Source organism: Hyla sarda, chromosome 5 (genome assembly GCF_029499605.1).
Source record: "Hyla sarda isolate aHylSar1 chromosome 5, aHylSar1.hap1, whole genome shotgun sequence".
Lineage (NCBI taxonomy): Eukaryota > Metazoa > Chordata > Amphibia > Anura > Hylidae > Hyla > Hyla sarda.
Genome location: NC_079193.1, coordinates 184,010,471 through 184,027,108, shown reverse-complemented (window position 1 = coordinate 184,027,108; position 16,638 = coordinate 184,010,471). Strand labels below are relative to the sequence as shown.

At 44.0% G+C, this 16,638-nt stretch overlaps 1 protein-coding gene across 10 annotated transcripts in view; it reads left to right on the top strand.

The window, feature by feature from the left end:
* The first annotated feature begins 3,210 nt into the window (after positions 1-3,210).
* The window catches only part of MSANTD3 (Myb/SANT DNA binding domain containing 3), a 30,688-nt gene continuing 17,260 nt past the window's right edge, over positions 3,211-16,638 (top strand). For 8 of the 10 annotated variants that reach the window (XR_008844082.1, XM_056520862.1, XM_056520861.1 and 5 more), the window contains exons 1-2: positions 4,600-4,732; positions 8,263-8,689. Coding sequence is in view for 9 of the 10 variants with exons in the window: in XM_056520862.1 (XP_056376837.1) it covers positions 4,628-4,732; positions 8,263-8,689 (532 nt within the window). In the remaining variant the exon portion in view is untranslated. Of the gene's footprint in view, positions 3,958-4,599; positions 4,733-8,262; positions 8,690-16,638 lie in introns of those variants that run through there. The other 2 variants (XM_056520857.1, XM_056520859.1) reach the window with 2 other exon arrangements.

Below are 16,638 nucleotides of genomic sequence, written 5' to 3'. Positions count from 1 at the left end.
ATCACTGTTCAATTAAATAGAATCTATTTTTTTACTGAGATGCGGAATCATGCAGAAATTTCTGCAGGGATTCTGCACGAATTCCGCATGTGTTTAAATTCTGCACCAATTCAATGCGGATGCAGAATTCATGCACATAGGCAGATTTTCCACCGTGTGAACGCGGTCTAAGGCCAGTTCACAAGGCAGAATTTCTGCACTGAATTCTGGAGTTAACCCATGCTGCTGCTGAGCAGTTCTGGGTAAGTCTTTGTGTGCAATCCTGTATATACAGCTGTCTATAGATGACTGTATATACAGGATGCAGACATCAACAATTGGAGGCTCCCTGTTTAGGAACACCCCAGGAGAGAGGCAAAAATTTAGCAGCAAGTCATTCTGCTGAGACCTGCTGCAATCCGCATTTATTAAGATAACAAGCCGGCGGCACATGCAGCTACACTGAGCTCCCGGCCGTCTCCTGTATACGCTGTCACATTTCATAATCCCCGTCGCCGGGAGCTCTGATTGGTGAATAGCTATTCACCAATCACAGCTCCCGTCTCCCGGCGGCAGGGATTATGAAATGTGACAGCATATACAGGAGCCGGCGGGGAGCGCAGTATAGCCGCATGTGCCATCAGATTTTACAGTTAATAAATGCGGACCGCAGCGGGTCTCTGGAGAATGACCTGCTGCGATCTGCACCTCAGCCCTTGGACTATAACTCCCCATCATGGGAAGAATATGTCCATGATGGGAGTAGTAGTCCTAAATGTCCCAAAATAGTCACGCAGGGGGGGGGATGTGCAAGTGCCGTCTCTCAGCACTGCGGTACTACAACTACTCCCATCATTTGACAGACTCTGTCCCTTGATGTGAGTAGTTGTAGTTTAGCAGTGTTGAGGTACGGCTCCTGCATCCCCCGGCTATCTCGGTAGAACACTTTCCTACATGTCCTTTTTGATGGTGTATTTTTGCGTTAAAAAAAAATGAAAAAAAATATCTAAACAAAAAAACGCACATGATGAATTAGTATCCACTGTAAAATGCATTTCACAATACACAAAAAAAGTAGAATACTTTCTTTTTTGCTCTATCAAAAAAGACGCACAAAAAAGATGCAATGAAAGTCACTGCGCAAATTTTTGCCCAAAAACAAATACACAAGAAAAAGGGGTAAACTCAATGATAAATCTCCCCCAATGTGCCTATATTATGCAAAAACACCCCCAAAAAGCCACATTCACTGCACAGCATTTTTGTCATAAAAAATGATGCAGCCAGATATTAGCTTGGAGAAAATGTGTAACCTGAAACTCAGGCCTCTTTCACACTATGAAATAGTTCCGTTTAGGAACTTCCGTCACAAGTTCTGTCACTATATCAGGGAAAACCTGCTGTTAAAAAAAACCCTGACGGCCGTGACTAAATCGCATTGCAGCCTATGGGGTTTTGTAACTGGCCGTTTGCACAAGTATATGCCCGTAATTCATTACGGACGTGATACAGTGACTGGTAATCGAGGCGGAAAAATTACTGCACGCACGGTTGCAAACGGCCAGTTACAAAACCCCATAGGCTGCAATGCAATTTAGTCACGGCTGTCAGGGGTTTCGTAACGGCAGGTTTTCCCCGATATAGTGACGGAACTTGTGACGGAAGTTCCTAAACGGAACTATTTCATAGTGTGAAAGAGGCCTCACTTGATGTTTTTCAACTCTGTAAATGACATTTATTTGCAGAGCTCATTCTTCTGGCGATTAATTTTTAGTGGCGGAACGTGCACTGTGCAGTAAAATCCCATTGCCAGCAATGGGATTCTACTTCACCGGAATTTCCGACCAAAATCCGTAAGCAGAATTCTGGTCGGAAATTCCATAGGGTGATCCTGCTGCAGTAAAAATAAGGATATGTGAACGGACTCATTCACATGGGCGAATTTTACTGCGAATTAGCAGCAGAAAAGTAGCAGAAAATAAGCAGCTCAATCGGCATATGGGCATGGGCAGATTTCCTGCAGCGTTTTTGCTCCCAAAAATCTGCAGCGAATTTTGTTACCATTTACTTCAATGGGTGGGAGGGAAAAATCGCCAACTATTGCAGATTTTCTGCTGACCCATCGAAGTTACCCATCAAATATGCTGCGGAAAATATGCAGGAAATCTTTCTGTGTGAATGGACGTTAAGGGCTCATTCACACGAGCTAATTTAATCGTGAGACAGCAGCGTGTTTCCCGCTACGAATTTGAACCGGGGCGAGCTCTCCATTACAGTCACCTCAATGGGGTATGTTGTGGAAAATCAGTTGTGGCTCAAACCCTCTGTGGGAAACTGCATGTCAGTCCAAAGCTGCAAGTCTGTACCCATCTGACCTGTGTAGAAGTCCCTTAGGGTGCATTCACACCACGTTTTTTCAATGCAGTTCCCGTATCAGGTTTTTGATCAAAAACGGATTCTTCAAAACCTGACTAAACTGTATTAAAATGTGTGTACAAATTTTAACCTGTATACAGTTGAAAACCGTATACGGTTTAAAAAATGATGTCCGGTTGAATCCGTTTTCTAAGAAAAAAACGTATATGTTTTTTCACTCCATTATAAATTTTCACTTGTTTGATTGAAATTCCAAGAAAAAAAACTGTGCAAAGTCAAAAAACGTATGGTGAAAACTGTATGGAAACGTATGCACATACAGTTCTGTACGGTTCCCATTGACTTCCATGTTAAAAAAAAAAAAAAAAAAAACATATACGGTTTAAGGGTGGGTTCACACTACGTTTTCTCCCATACGGGAGCGCATACGGCAGGGGGGAGCTAAAATCTCGCGCTCCCGTATGTCACCGTATGCGCTCCCGTATGTCATTCATTTCAATGAGCCGGCCGGAGTGAAACGTTCGGTCCGGTCGGCTCATTTTTGCGCCGTATGCGCTTTTACAACCGGACCTAAAACCGTGGTTGACCACAGTTTTAGGTCCGGTTGTAAAAGCGCATACGGCGCAAAAATGAGCCGACCGGACCGAACGTTTCACTCCGGTCGGCTCATTGAAATGAATGACATACGGGAGCGCATACGGTGACATACGGGAGCGCGAGATTTTAGCTCCCCCCTGCCGTTTGCGCTCCCGTATGGGACAAAACGTAGTGTGAACCCAGCCTAATACAATTTTTCACCCGGACCAAAAACCGTGGTAGGCTAAGGTTTTGGGTATGGAAAAAAAACTGACAAAACCGTAAAGGATGCAAAACGGACACAACCGAATGCATCTTTTGGCATACGGTTTTTAATGGAGAGTCAATGCATACTGTTTTCAATATGGTTCCATATGGTTTTCACATTAAAAACGCATACGGGAACTGTATTGCAAAAACGTGTTGTGAATGCAGCCTTCAGGCCTGTAATCCAAGTACAGTAAGGTTTGGTGGCCATGCCCTCACAGGCTGGCACCTTCCCGCCCCTTCTGTCAGGACTGTTTATGGCAGACTGGCTCACACTGACAGGCCCACTGGATCTCAGGATCAGATCCTCTCACAGTGATAGTATGAGGGAAGATCTCCCCTCTGCCCTGTGTGAGAGTGAGTGGCGCAGCCTCCACTCCATCCCTGCAGTCCCCTCCAGCTCATCCAGTCCGGCTCTTCCAGCACACAGCCTGCAGCTGGCAGCATTGGGAGGAAGGCCTTTTGCATGCACTCAGGTTGAAGAGCCTCAAATGGCAGGGAAATTAGCTGGCTCCGGAGGAAGGGCTGTGCTTGTCCTTTGTTCTCACCAGGTGCAGCCATAACAAATCCTCCCTGGGACAGGCGCGACATTAAAGACGGCGACCAGTCCGAGACTAATGGTGAGCAGCCCCTGCGGCCGGAACGTCTCCTATCTGGGGGCAGCAGAGGCTCTTTGTCCGGGCACAGCTTAGACTGACTGCTCCAAGCCAGGAGCCCGCCGGGCCGTGGAGGAAGCGCTCAGGCCAGTCCCGATGCTTGGTAGGACTAACACCCTGTGAATAGTCATTGCTACAGTTTACTGCTGAATTGTTTAGAGTCCCTGTCACTTGCCTCCACCCTCTCCCGGGCATTCTCCTCCCACTCTCACCTCTTTTTTCTGGCATGGCACCCCTCCTCCCTTATTTATCCCATCCCCGTCTATTGATTCCCCTACATGTGACTGAGGTTCACAGGAGGCGCCTGCTACATGACCCCTTCCTGACAGGGCACACGTATGTGGAGGGTGACATGTATGCCAGGGGCGGATGAGGCTCTCCCCTTCTGTCACCACTATAACAGGCTTTGAGTGTTTTAGGAATAGCTGTGGTTGCTATGGTGACACCATGTCTTTCAGCTTCAAGTGTCTGAATGGGCAGCCGTGGTCCTAGACATTGGGGGAGATTAATCAAAACCTGTCCAGAGGAAAACTTGCTCAGTTGCCCATAGCAACCAATCAGATCGCTGCTTTCATTTTTATGAAGGCCTGTGAAAAATGAAAGAAGCGATCTGATTGGTTGCTATGGGCAACTGGGCAAGTTTTCCTCTGCACAGCTTTTGATAAATCTCCCCCATTGTTCCTGTACATCAGTTTTCTCCAAACTGATGAGACCTTCTGTTGTTGCAAAACTACAACTCCCAGCATGCCTGGACAGCCAACGGCTGTCCAGGCATGCTGGGAGTTGTAGTTTTGCAACAGCTGGAGGTCCGCCACCCCATGATGGAGTCATGGCTTCACCTGGCACCGAATGTTGACAACCAAAAACTACTAAACCAGGTCAGCATCCTTGCCAGGGTGTGGGTAGCGTGCTGTGACACATTTTTCAGTGGCCATATTATGACACTGCTAGCCACAGTGCATAAGTCAGCGTAATTTCCTGTTACTTTATTTATTTATTTTTTGTTTTTTAGAATTCTCATTGAAAATAGTTGTAAAGGTTTATACATCAAATCAAATTTGCTGAAATGTTCTCAAGATCCACTGGTACAGTAAGGGTTAACTTGGACAAAAGTTCACAGAAAGAGAATTGTTAGCTCATTAAAACGTAACCTTTTAATTATAACGTGTATGATAAAAAAAAAAAATGTTGTCCTCAAAAAATATAAAAATTTATTCAAAAATGAAACAGTGTAGGTAGGGTAAAGAACCTAACCCGATACCATCCTAGTCCTACACCGTCACCATACACAGCGAATGGATTTCCTACAATGCACAATGTTGTGTCAATGGACACAATAAATAATTCCGATTCCCTTCTTATTGGGAATAAGAATTATTTGTGTCCATTGACACAACATTGTGCATTGTAGGAAATCCATTCGCTGTGTATGGTGACGGTGTAGGACTAGGATGGTATCGGGTTAGGTTCTTTACCCTACCTACACTGTTTCATTTTTGAATAATTTTTGAGGCCGATTTATTTTATCATATAAGTTATAATTAAAGGTTAAGTTTTAATGAGCTAACAATTCTTTCTGTGAAAAGTTTATACATCCTTTAAAGGAAAACTGTCAGATATTTTCTCCCGCACTATCCACAGGTACTGGTGGATAGTGCGGGAGACGCTGATTAAAACGAGCCCTACCTTGCCCGGATCCGCCCGGCCGTTCGCCCACAATTGTGGTTTTATTCTCTGTGTATATCTTGCTGTAACTGGCATTGGCGGGGCTTCTGCAGGTTAACTGGCGCAGACGTCAGTGCCAGTTAACCTGCAGATGTCCCGCCCGTGCCAGTTATAGCAAGATATACACATTGAATAAAACCACAATTACAGGCGAACGGCCAGGCAGATCCGGGCAAGGTAGGGCTCGTTTTAATCAGCGTCTCCCGCACTATCCACCAGTACCTGTGGATAGTGCGGGAGAAAATATCTAACAGTTTTCCTTTTATCTTCTATTATCAGTATATCTTGAAATGAGGTGCTAACTGGCACTCTGACTTCAATGCCAGTTAACCTGCAGATGCCCCGCCCGTGCCAGTTATAGCAAGATATACACATAGAATAAAACTACAATTGCGGGCGAACGGCCGGGCGGACCCGGGCAAGGTAGGGCTCGTTTTAATCAGCGTCTCACGCACTATCCACCTGTGGATAGTGCAGGAGAAAATATCTGACAGTTTTCCTTTAAAGGAAAACTGTCAGCTTTCTTCCCCCGCACTAACCAGCGGTACTGGCTGGTAATTCTGGGGTCAGTTTGAACCTTACCATGCCCAGATCCGCCGTGCCGTTCGCCCGTTATCTTCTATTATCGGTATATTCAAATGAGGTGCTAACTGGCACTCTGACGTTAGTGCCGGGCCGCAGCGCTGCCCAACTCATCCAATATTCCTCCTCTGCCTCTCCCTCTTCTCCCCGCTCTGTAATGAAGAGAGAGGGGAGGAATATTGATGAGCTGGGCAGCGCTGCGGCCCGGCACTGACGTCAGAGTGCCAGTTAGCACCTCATTTGAATATACCGATAATAGAAGATATGGGGAGAACTGCGTGGCGGATCTGGGCACGATAAAGTTCAAACTGGTCAGCGTCCCCCGCACTACCAGCCAGTACCACTGGTTAGTGCGGGGGAAGAAAGCTGGCAGTTTTCCTTTAATTAAAGTCTATCAGTGTTATTTTTAAGTGTTATTTTTATTTTTGTTCTTGCATGACTGCCGAGATTAGGTGTAAATATTGATGGAGTAAATTAATATTGGCAGCTGCCGATGGAGGTGGCCAAATAGTGGATGGTCCTCCAAGCTCCATCATTGCAAAGGAAGTTGATGTGATTGGGTACCTGGGCACCATATCAAAGTAAGTTGTAATAGTAGATTAACTAGATAAAATGTTTCCCGCTTTGGATTGGATGGTTATGTATATATTGTTTTGTTTGTTTTCAGTGCTGTTTTTATGAAAAACCTAGCAGTTTTTTTTTACATAACCTGTGGCCAACCCCCAACAATGAGATTTTACTGCCCTGATCACACACCACCTTACAGATTCTTAATGCACCCTTCAGATCCTGATATATTAAAGGTTTATAACTTGTTGACCATTCAGTCAGATGAGCGTGAACTCAAATATAATAAAGGGAGGGAGGTGATGGGTGGGATAATACAGTCCCAAAGGGTGTGAAAAATTGGGGGGGTGTTAAGTAATTTTTGCCAATTTTGGGGGCATTTGTTTCTATGCAGTGCATTATTTGGTAAAAACAACACATTGGCCCTGGTTTATTAAGAATGGAGTATAGGTTTCTTTGTGGGCTTTAATTCCCTACAATTTTTTTCCACGGTATTTACTAAGGTTTCCCTGCATTTTCCACTTTCCATTTTCCCTACATTTTTGCTTTTTATTTTATTTATTATTATTATTTTTTTTATTATTATACACATGCTCTGATCTGTCGGGTTTTCCTGGGCTCAAATCCACCACGTTTTCTGTGGAAAGCTTAGTAAATATGTAGGTTTTTTTGAAAATGTTGGGAGCACGCCTTTTTACCCCAGCGGTCACGCCCCTTTTTCGGGTTTTCTCAGTAAAATGGAGAGTTAGTCGTGTTTTTTCAACTCTGGCACAAATTCCGGTGCAGACAGAATTTCTGGCGCTCAACCCGACAAAACATGTCAGGTGTGCAATAATAAATGAGGGCCATTATGTTTATTCTGTAGGTCCATATGATTAAAATAATATATAGTTTTTGTTTAATTTTACTACTTTAAAAAATGTATAACTTTTTGTATGAAAATCATTATGCTTAAGATATCTGATTGCGGAAGACCCCCCCCCCCCCCTTGGGATCTCTGCTGCGGCACCCCAGTGATCCCGCGCTTGGGCTGAACTTCGTCCCACGTTGAATGACTAGCAATGCGGTGCCAGAGGCCGTCCTTTGGATAGGGGATAAGATGTCTAGGGGCGGAGTACCCCCTTTAATGCCTGGCATTAGCCTTGGGTGCTGGCTGCTCATAGCAACCCGGACCATGTGGGTATAAAGCACGCTTGGCTCCTTAGCGCACTTCATATAACGGGAGCAGGACTAGTGCGTACATGTACGCCCCTGGGGTTTAGGACACGCCCATCTGACTGATTATCTGAATTGTCAGACAAACTATAAACCCTCAAATCACATATATATGAATGATCAGGGCACTCTTAGCTATTTAATAATAACTGAATAACATTTTTGGGATGGCTACAGACATGATTTTTCTTTTTTTCTTCTTTTAGGTAAAACCACATGGTTTTTGATGTAGTTTGTTCCAGTGTGAACGAGCCCTAACAAGGACCAACCACTGCTATTAAACATGTAACTGAAAGTATTTTTTTTATTCTCTTTTAAGATGTTTGCAGTACCGTGGAAAATGCAAAACAACGAAGTGTTAAAACCGGCCAAGTACTTTTCTGAATTGGAGAAGAATGTCCTCTTGGCCTTGGTAGAAAAATACAAATATGTACTTGAATGCAAGAAAAGTGATGCTCGGACTATTGCGCTGAAGCAACGCACTTGGCAAGCATTAGCCCATGAATACAATTCCCAACCTAGTGTATCTCTGAGGGATTTCAAACAACTAAAAAAATGCTGGGAGAATATCAAAGCAAGGACAAGAAAGATAATGGCCCACGAAAGAAGAGAAAAAGTGATGCGATGTGGGCTTGCGTCCAACAGCCTAAAAGAAAAAGTAGCAAGTATGATTCCAGAGCAGATCTACTATGTACAGACTCAATCTGAGGAGGAATCTCAATACAATCATGACTCTTCCAATCCAGGTATAATCTATTTCTTATTTTTATTTTTTATTTATTTTTTTTAAACATTTTTATTTGGATTTTCAAAAGTATTTTACAATAACCAAAATATGAGAGGGACAATCTCTGACATAGCAAAAAAAATGCAGAGTATCCCCAAAAATATACAATATGAACATTGTGTAAGCATGACGAGGTATTATCTGAAAGAGTGATACTGGTTATATTTTGTAACAAATGCCATATTAACTTTAATTGGGGAGGAAAAAAAAAAGTACATTGTCTCTTTGCAACAGAAAACAAAAATACAATATTTAGGTCTCTAGTATTTAATATACTTATAGATGCCATTGTAACATATTCTATGTATCTATGATGCAGCGCTCTTATCCTTCTTAGGTAGACAGCAAAGGTTTTTTTGTTTTAATCAGATCCATGTTTATTAATTAATTAATTTTTTTAACTAAGGAACAAACATCCCATGTCCCAAACCTTTGTTTGCTACTACTCTGATTCAGACTACCAGGGCTTTCCAAACTCTGGCCAGCGGTCTTGATTCTAGGAGATGACTTTTGAAGTAGTTTTCTCTCCTGCTTTGCACAGTCTTTCTGCCACCGATGCATCCCCCTCTTCCTCAACTTCTTTTTCTCTGCCTTCCACCTGATTTGATGTTACTCCCACTACGATCTCTGTATTAATAATCTTACAGATCGCTCATTCTCATTGTTCTCGCCTCCTCATAGCACCCACACCCTTTTTGACTACTTTTTTGGGAGCATCCCTACCCTTTGACTGCTGACAGGTGTGGATGTAGGCTCCACGACATGGTCAGACCATGTCTCGGTTCAGATTGCGCTGCCGCTCCTTGCCAATCACACTTGCTCCTGCTATTAGAGGCTAAATGAGAGCCTGCTTAAAGGGGTACTCCGGTGGTTAATTTTTTTAACTATATGGCATCTTCTTTGTAAGTTTTGTTGTTTTGCAATATACATGTGTTATATGTTTTGGCAGCATGTATTTGTTTTTCTTACATGTTTGTTGGGCAGGAAGTTCTGTAGTTCAGAGGGTTTTCTTTTACTGTTGTCCACAGTTCTGAGTCTGTTGTGGACAAGATGTCACAGCTTTTTTTTTTCTCTGTCTGCATGAGAGGAATAAGCCACGCCCCCTCATCTCATCCAGCTGAGTACACAGCTCCTCACCTCCCCTCCCCCCTGCTCTGTATTCTAAGGACGCAGGTCTGCACAGGAGAAGGACCTCACAGAGAAGATAAGTGTTATCTGAAGGGGAGGATGAGAAGGTGCACAGGCTGCAGGGTAATAAATCTCATACTGGGAATGATCTCTATTAGGGGGAGATTTATCAAAACCTGTGCAGAGGAAAACTTACCCAGTTGCCCATAGCAACCAATCAGATTGCTTCTTTCATTTTTCACAGGCCTTCATAAAAATGAAAGAAGCGAGCTGATTGGTTGCTATGGGCAACTGGGCAAGTTTTCCTCTGCACAGTTTTTGATAAATCTCCCCCTATATGTGAAGGGGGGGGGACTCCCGAATGACACATGCTGGGAGTTGTAGTCCCTGTTGTGTGTGTGTGTATGCTAGTGTTTACAAACCAGTGTGCCTGCAGCTGTTGCAAAACTACAACTCCCAGTATGCCCTGACAGACTTTGGGCATGCTGGGAGTTGTAGATTTGCAACAGCTGGAGGCACACTGGTTGGGAAACACTGTTTTAGCCTATTCAGCATACACCTCATGTTACACCAGTGTTTCCCAACCAGTGTGCCTCCAGCTGTTGCAAAACTACAACTCCTAGCATGCCCAAAGGCTGTCAGGGCATGCTGGGAGTTGTAGTTTTGCAACACCTGGAGGCACCCTGGTTGAGAAACACTGGTGTATGCCCTACAGAGGTGTGGTGAACTACAACCCCCAGGAGACTACAGAGGCAGCATGCTGGTGTTATACTGAAGACTCCTGAATGACACATGCTGGGAGTTATAGTCCCTTTTGTGTGTGTGTATGCCAGTGTATCCCAACCAAGGCTGATTATATTAGTGTGCTGTGTATAAGGGGGCCGACCCGGGAAAATAGTAGGATGGGTAAAGGGCGGAACAAACAAACAAGCAAACAAAAAAAAAAGGAGCCGCCCCAAACCAGCAAGGCATGTGGCATGCTGGGATTTGTAGTTTTCAGCACAGCAAGAAACAGGAAATGGAAGCAAAGATAGGAAAACAAAGTAGGGGATAAAAAGACAACAAAGAACGGAAATAGAGTAGGCTAAACAACAAGAATAGAAATGAAACAAAACAAATAGGGTAAGTCAAAAACGGAAAAACACGCTGACCACCGGAGTACCCCTTTAAGTGTTTATTCACACGTACAGTATTCTGCGCAGATTTTATTCGCAGGATTTCAAGCAGTGTTCAGTTTACATTGAAATCTGCATCAAATCTGCACAGAATACTGTACGTGTGAATAGACCATAAAGGAGTTATCCAACGTAGGGTAACTTTAGTGCTTACTTGCAAGACCGTAATGGACATTGGAAGGATCTGTGCTTGTTTTGGGACTAAATGGCTATATTGTGAGTCTACCATAACGCTGCTGCTTTCTTTTTGTGAAATGGCAATTTCCTATTAGAGTTCGTTCTTTCCTTCCAACTACAATTCCCAGGATCCCCTTGTATGTAGGTGTAAGGTCACTTTTCTCCCTCCCACACATCAATTGCTCTACCCATTGCAGCACAGCTGAGCTGCCTTGCATGCATGCTGTGCTTTTAACTACAATTCCTTGCAGCCCTGTAGAAAATGATCTCCCTTCCACCCATTGTAGCGCAGACAAGCTCCCTTTCAACACCTGACATGGGCTGCACTGCAACCTGGGAAAAGCCTGAGACAACACTCATTTTGTATGCTGCTAAAATGAAAATCGTGACAAGGATCACATAAGAATTGCGAGACCAGCCATCAAATACAGGCACTATATTAATTATGCACTAAATTATGTACTACACTAACTTTACAGCCCCTGTAGCACAGTCAAATAATAAAAAAAATAATAATAATTCCCAGAATCCCCATTTAAGAATTCTCTAATCCGTAAAGCACTCAATTACATATTTTTCAATACTTTGCTACCAATGCGGGCTCTGTTTTCTCTCAAGCCACCCTCTGGGGGAGGCCCAGTAGGCAGTCCTAAGGGTACACTGTATTTACATTTGGTGTTCAGTTTAAGAGAGACTGCTCTGCCAAATTATCCTTACCCGTATGCTGCATCGGTTGGAAGCAGAGATGTCCCGATACTGGACATTTGCATGAGTACTTGTACTCGTGCAAATGACCCAGATACCCGATATGAAACCTGCCGGCGGGAGCCCCATTGGCAGGTATTGCGGTCAGCTGCCTGCACTCAGATCAACTCCTAGAGGACGCAGGGCATAAATTTACACCCTGCGTCCGATCCTGAGTTATGAAGCGCGCTCAGCTCTGGTGGAAAACTTTTTTTTTTCTGTGTTAAATCGACTGATGACAGCAAGTTAAATAGATTTGTAAATTATGTCTATTAAAAAATCTTAATCCTTCCATACTTCTTAGCGGCTGTATGCTACAGGGGAAATTCTTTTCTTTTTGGGATTTTTTTTCTGTCACGACCACAGTGCTCTCTGCTGAAACCTCTGGAACTGTCCAGAGCAGAAGAAAATCCCCATACCAAACATATGCTGCTCTGGACATTTCCTAAAATGGACATAGGTGTCAGCAGAGAGCACTGTGGTCGTGACAGAAAATAAATCCAAAAAGAAGGATTAAGAATTTTTAATTGAAGTAATTTACAATTCTGTTTAACTTTCTGGCACCAGTTGATTTAAAAAAAATAAATAAAAAAAAGTTTTCCACCGAAGTACCCCTTTTAACCACAGCAATCAAAGTCCTGCCGTTAGCTCAGGGATGCTGATCGGGATCACTGCGGTGTCCCAATCAGCTGTGAGGACAGCAGGAGGTCCCTTATCCTGCTACGTGCTGTCCGAATGCCGCTCCTTTACTGAAGCCAGCCATGGTAGGCATTAGTAAAGGAGCGGCAATAACACTGATCACTGCTATGCTAATAGAATAGCCTTGATCAGTATGCAATCTACAGATTGCATGTCATAGTCCCTTATGGGGACTAAGAAAGTAAAAAAATTATAAAATAATGTGAATTAACCCTTTCCCAATGAAAAAAAAAAAAAAAAAAAACACGCCTTTTTTCCATTTAGGGTACGTTCACATGGGTGGATCCACAGCGTATTTCATGCTGCGGATCCACCGTTGAAGGACCTCTACATGGTGCCTTTTAGATGTGCCTGCTTGGAGTAGCAATACGCCGCTACGAGCAGACACACTGAAACGATGTTTGAGTCGCCATGCATGTGTGATGTACTCGCACACATCGTGGCCACTCCCCTGCTCCGAGAGCGGGCGCGATGTGCGAGTACTCTGCGCATGCACGCTGCGACACACACATCGCAGTGTCTCTGCTTGTAGCGGCGTATTGCTGCTCCGCAGAGACACATCTTAAGGCACCATGAAGTGGTCCTTCAGCGTCGGATCCACAGTGTAAAATACGCTGTGGATCCGCCCGTGTGAGTGTACCCTTAAAGCGCAATTGTCATGAAATCTGTGTACAATAAGCTGCACACAGTACAAGTGGTGTGTATAACAATGTTTTTTTTCCTAATATTTGCAGGCTTTTATGACCCCAAAAAATACTTTTTATCAAAGCCACTGACAGTCGGGTAGGCGTCGCCCGAGATACGCGATGCCCCGGCACTGCCGCGCCCACCCACTGTATGTCAGCGCACGGACCGCTGTGTGATTGACACACAGGTCCCATCGCATGCGCCCTTCAGATTATCTAACGTGCGCGCCACCGCTGCCTGTCATTCTGGCAAGCGCTCGCTTCCCCAGCGCGCCGTCTTCCTCCTCAGCGCGCCTGCGCAGTGCTAGGTGCAGAGAGAAGCAGGGGGAAGCAGTGCTTACCAGGATGACACGCAGTGGAGTGCACATTAGATAAGCTGAAAGGCGCATGCGCTGGGACCTGTGTGTCAATCACATAGCGGTCCCAGCGCTGACATACAGTGGGTGGGCGTGGTGGCGGCGGGGCATCGCGTACCTCTGGCCATGCCTACCCGGCTGTCAGTGGCTTTGATAAAAAGCATTTTTTGGGGTCATAAAAGCCTGCAAATATTAGGTAAAAACATCGTTATACACACCACCTGCACACAGTACAAAGGCTGTGTGCAGGTTATTGTACACAGATTTCATGACAGTTGTGCTTTAAGGGAAAAAAAAAGTCACATGACATTGAAAAAGGTATCGGTACTCCTTGGTCTTAAAAAAATAAATTTTATCAGGACATTCCTAGTTGGAAGCCTCTGTCCCACAATCCCTCCCTTTGTACACTTACACTGTTGGTATATGTCTCATAAAGTGGTCTGTCTCTTTGTATTACACAAAACATCGATATTTTACGAAAGGGGGAATAAACCTCATACTCTGTTGGCTAAGCAATTTAGGGATCAATCAGCGTACTAGCTCCCATTGTTTGAATGATGGTGCATGCAGTCTCCTTTCTAAACCAAAGGCTGTTTCTCTGCTCTTTCAGGACTACTACTCATAACAAACTCCTTCCTTACTCCTCCCCACTGATCCATAGAGAGGGATGAGGTTTTCTGCACTTTCCTGGGCTCTTGTAACCTTCCCAAGTTTTCTGCAGTGACTCTCTCCTCTCTCAATGCCCTGATCTTTGTGGAGGATGTAGCTGTAGTCATCCAGGACCTACCAGGTGAAAAAACCTTAGGTCCAGATGGCTTTCCCTACCTGTACTATAAATCATTTACTCCCTCACTTAACCTCCTTATTTTATGACTTCCTAGTGGATACCCCCTCCCCTCCACCATGCTACATTCATTCATAACTGTTATCCCTGAACCAAAGACCATCTGGACTGCTGCAATTAGAATCATTGCCCTGCTTAATTCTGACTTAAAAATCTTTAAAGGTTCTAGTGTTGCATCTTAATTGCTATCTTCCGGCATTGGTTCATAAGTACCAGGTGGATTTGTCCCTTCCAGACAAGGAGGGGAAAACGCCTGAAAAACTATTGACCTAATTGACATTATCACCAGGTCTGCCCTCTTACTTAGCAGAGAAGGCCTTGGACCACCTCAGTTTGCCGTTAATGTTCTCCAAGCTTCGGTCTTTTGGGTTTTCTGGCCACTTCCTGTCTGCAGTTGAATATCTGTACTGTGCCCCATCTGCCTTAGTTCATGTACTCCATGCTACCTCTTATGCTTTGGATTTGTAATGGCATCTGGCAGGGCTGTCCCGGAAAGGGAATATGGTGGACTTGCGGTTCTGGATTTCCTCTGGTACTACTGGGCTTCTCCTTTCAGGAGGGTCCCGGCCTGTTCAAGTCTTTCTACCTATACCAAATTGAAGTCAATGGTGCAGAACATCCGTGTGGAATTTCAGTGCGGATTTCAACATGGAAATTCTGGCAAGTGAACATAGTTTTATTTGGAAGTTTGGAAAATAAATCTACTTCTCAGGTTCAGTAGGCCAAAGGGGTATACAGTATGGTTCCCAGCAAAATTTTTGATTTTCATTAAAACAAATGTTTACTATTGAACTCCTTATGGTAAATACAAAAAAAAAAATATTCCTAATATACTTTGTTTAAAAAAAAAAAATCAAGTTTTCTATGTTTTATTTGTGCTTAAAAAAGCTCAAGAGCACATTTTCCCCCATCTCAAACACAGACTTTGGACCGAAGTCCAAACACAGAAAGTGCAGCCTAGAGTGCTGAGGGGGGTGTGTCCAGCCTCATCCAATCATAACTCCTCTCACACTCAATTGCCATATGCTGTTGGTTGGACCCCCCCCCCCTCAGCACTCCAGGCTGCACTTTCTGTGTTTGGACTTCGGTCCTAAGTCTGTTTATATGATGGGAGGGGGGAATGTGCTCTTGAGCTTTTTTAAGCACCAATAAAACTTAGAAAACTTCATTATTTTTTATTTTTTTTAAACAAAGTATATTGGAAATATTTTTTATTTACTATATGGAGTGCAATAGCAAAAATGAGTGCCAATTTAAATCAATTGATGAAGAAAAAAAAAAAAATCTACCCCTAAATTTGCCTCCATTTAAAAACATTTTGAATAAAACACTGGGGAAAAAACAGCTGCGTGTGTAATTGTCCAAACTATCTAAATATTACATTCCTGTATCACCAATATAACCACTATATCACCGTACTGATATTGAATAAAAACGACTTTACACAGACAGTGGTGACCTCTGCTCTACACAGGTTCTGCAGACCGTAAGTGATTACTTGCAGTTACATCAGGTGACATCTTGGGTTGGGGAACAGTAGGTAGATACCCCACATTTGGTAGCTAGGCCATTCCAATTGGTTGACAGGTCCCTTCATGTGTTTCTCTCCCCCCCCCCCCCCCCATTACTCAGGTGTCCCGAGTAGGTAGGTGCCACATATATCTAGTTACTCCCTGTAGGCAGAACAGTACAGCTTACTTCCAGTAGGTAGGTCCCCCTGTATAAAGTAGTCCCCTGTATATAGTTGCAGCTCCCCCAATATATAGTGCTGGTAGTAGCAGACCCTTTAGGTGGTGTTAATAGAACCAGCCCCCTTTAGGCCAAAGTAGCAGCAGCCCCCTTTAGGCCAAAGTAGTTTCAGTAGCAGCACTCTTTAGGCAGTAGTAGTAGCAGCCCCCTTTAGGTGGTAGTATCATTAATAGCAGCCTCCTTTTAGGTAGTAGCCCCTCTTGACGACAAGATTTAAAAAAAATAAAAACATGCCAGGCTCCCGCATAGGCTGCAGCATGGCCTCAGATTTCTTCTCTTCTCTTCCGTCTATGCTCCAGCACATAATGTCACTCTGGGCATCTACATATATGCATAGGTGCCATTATGGA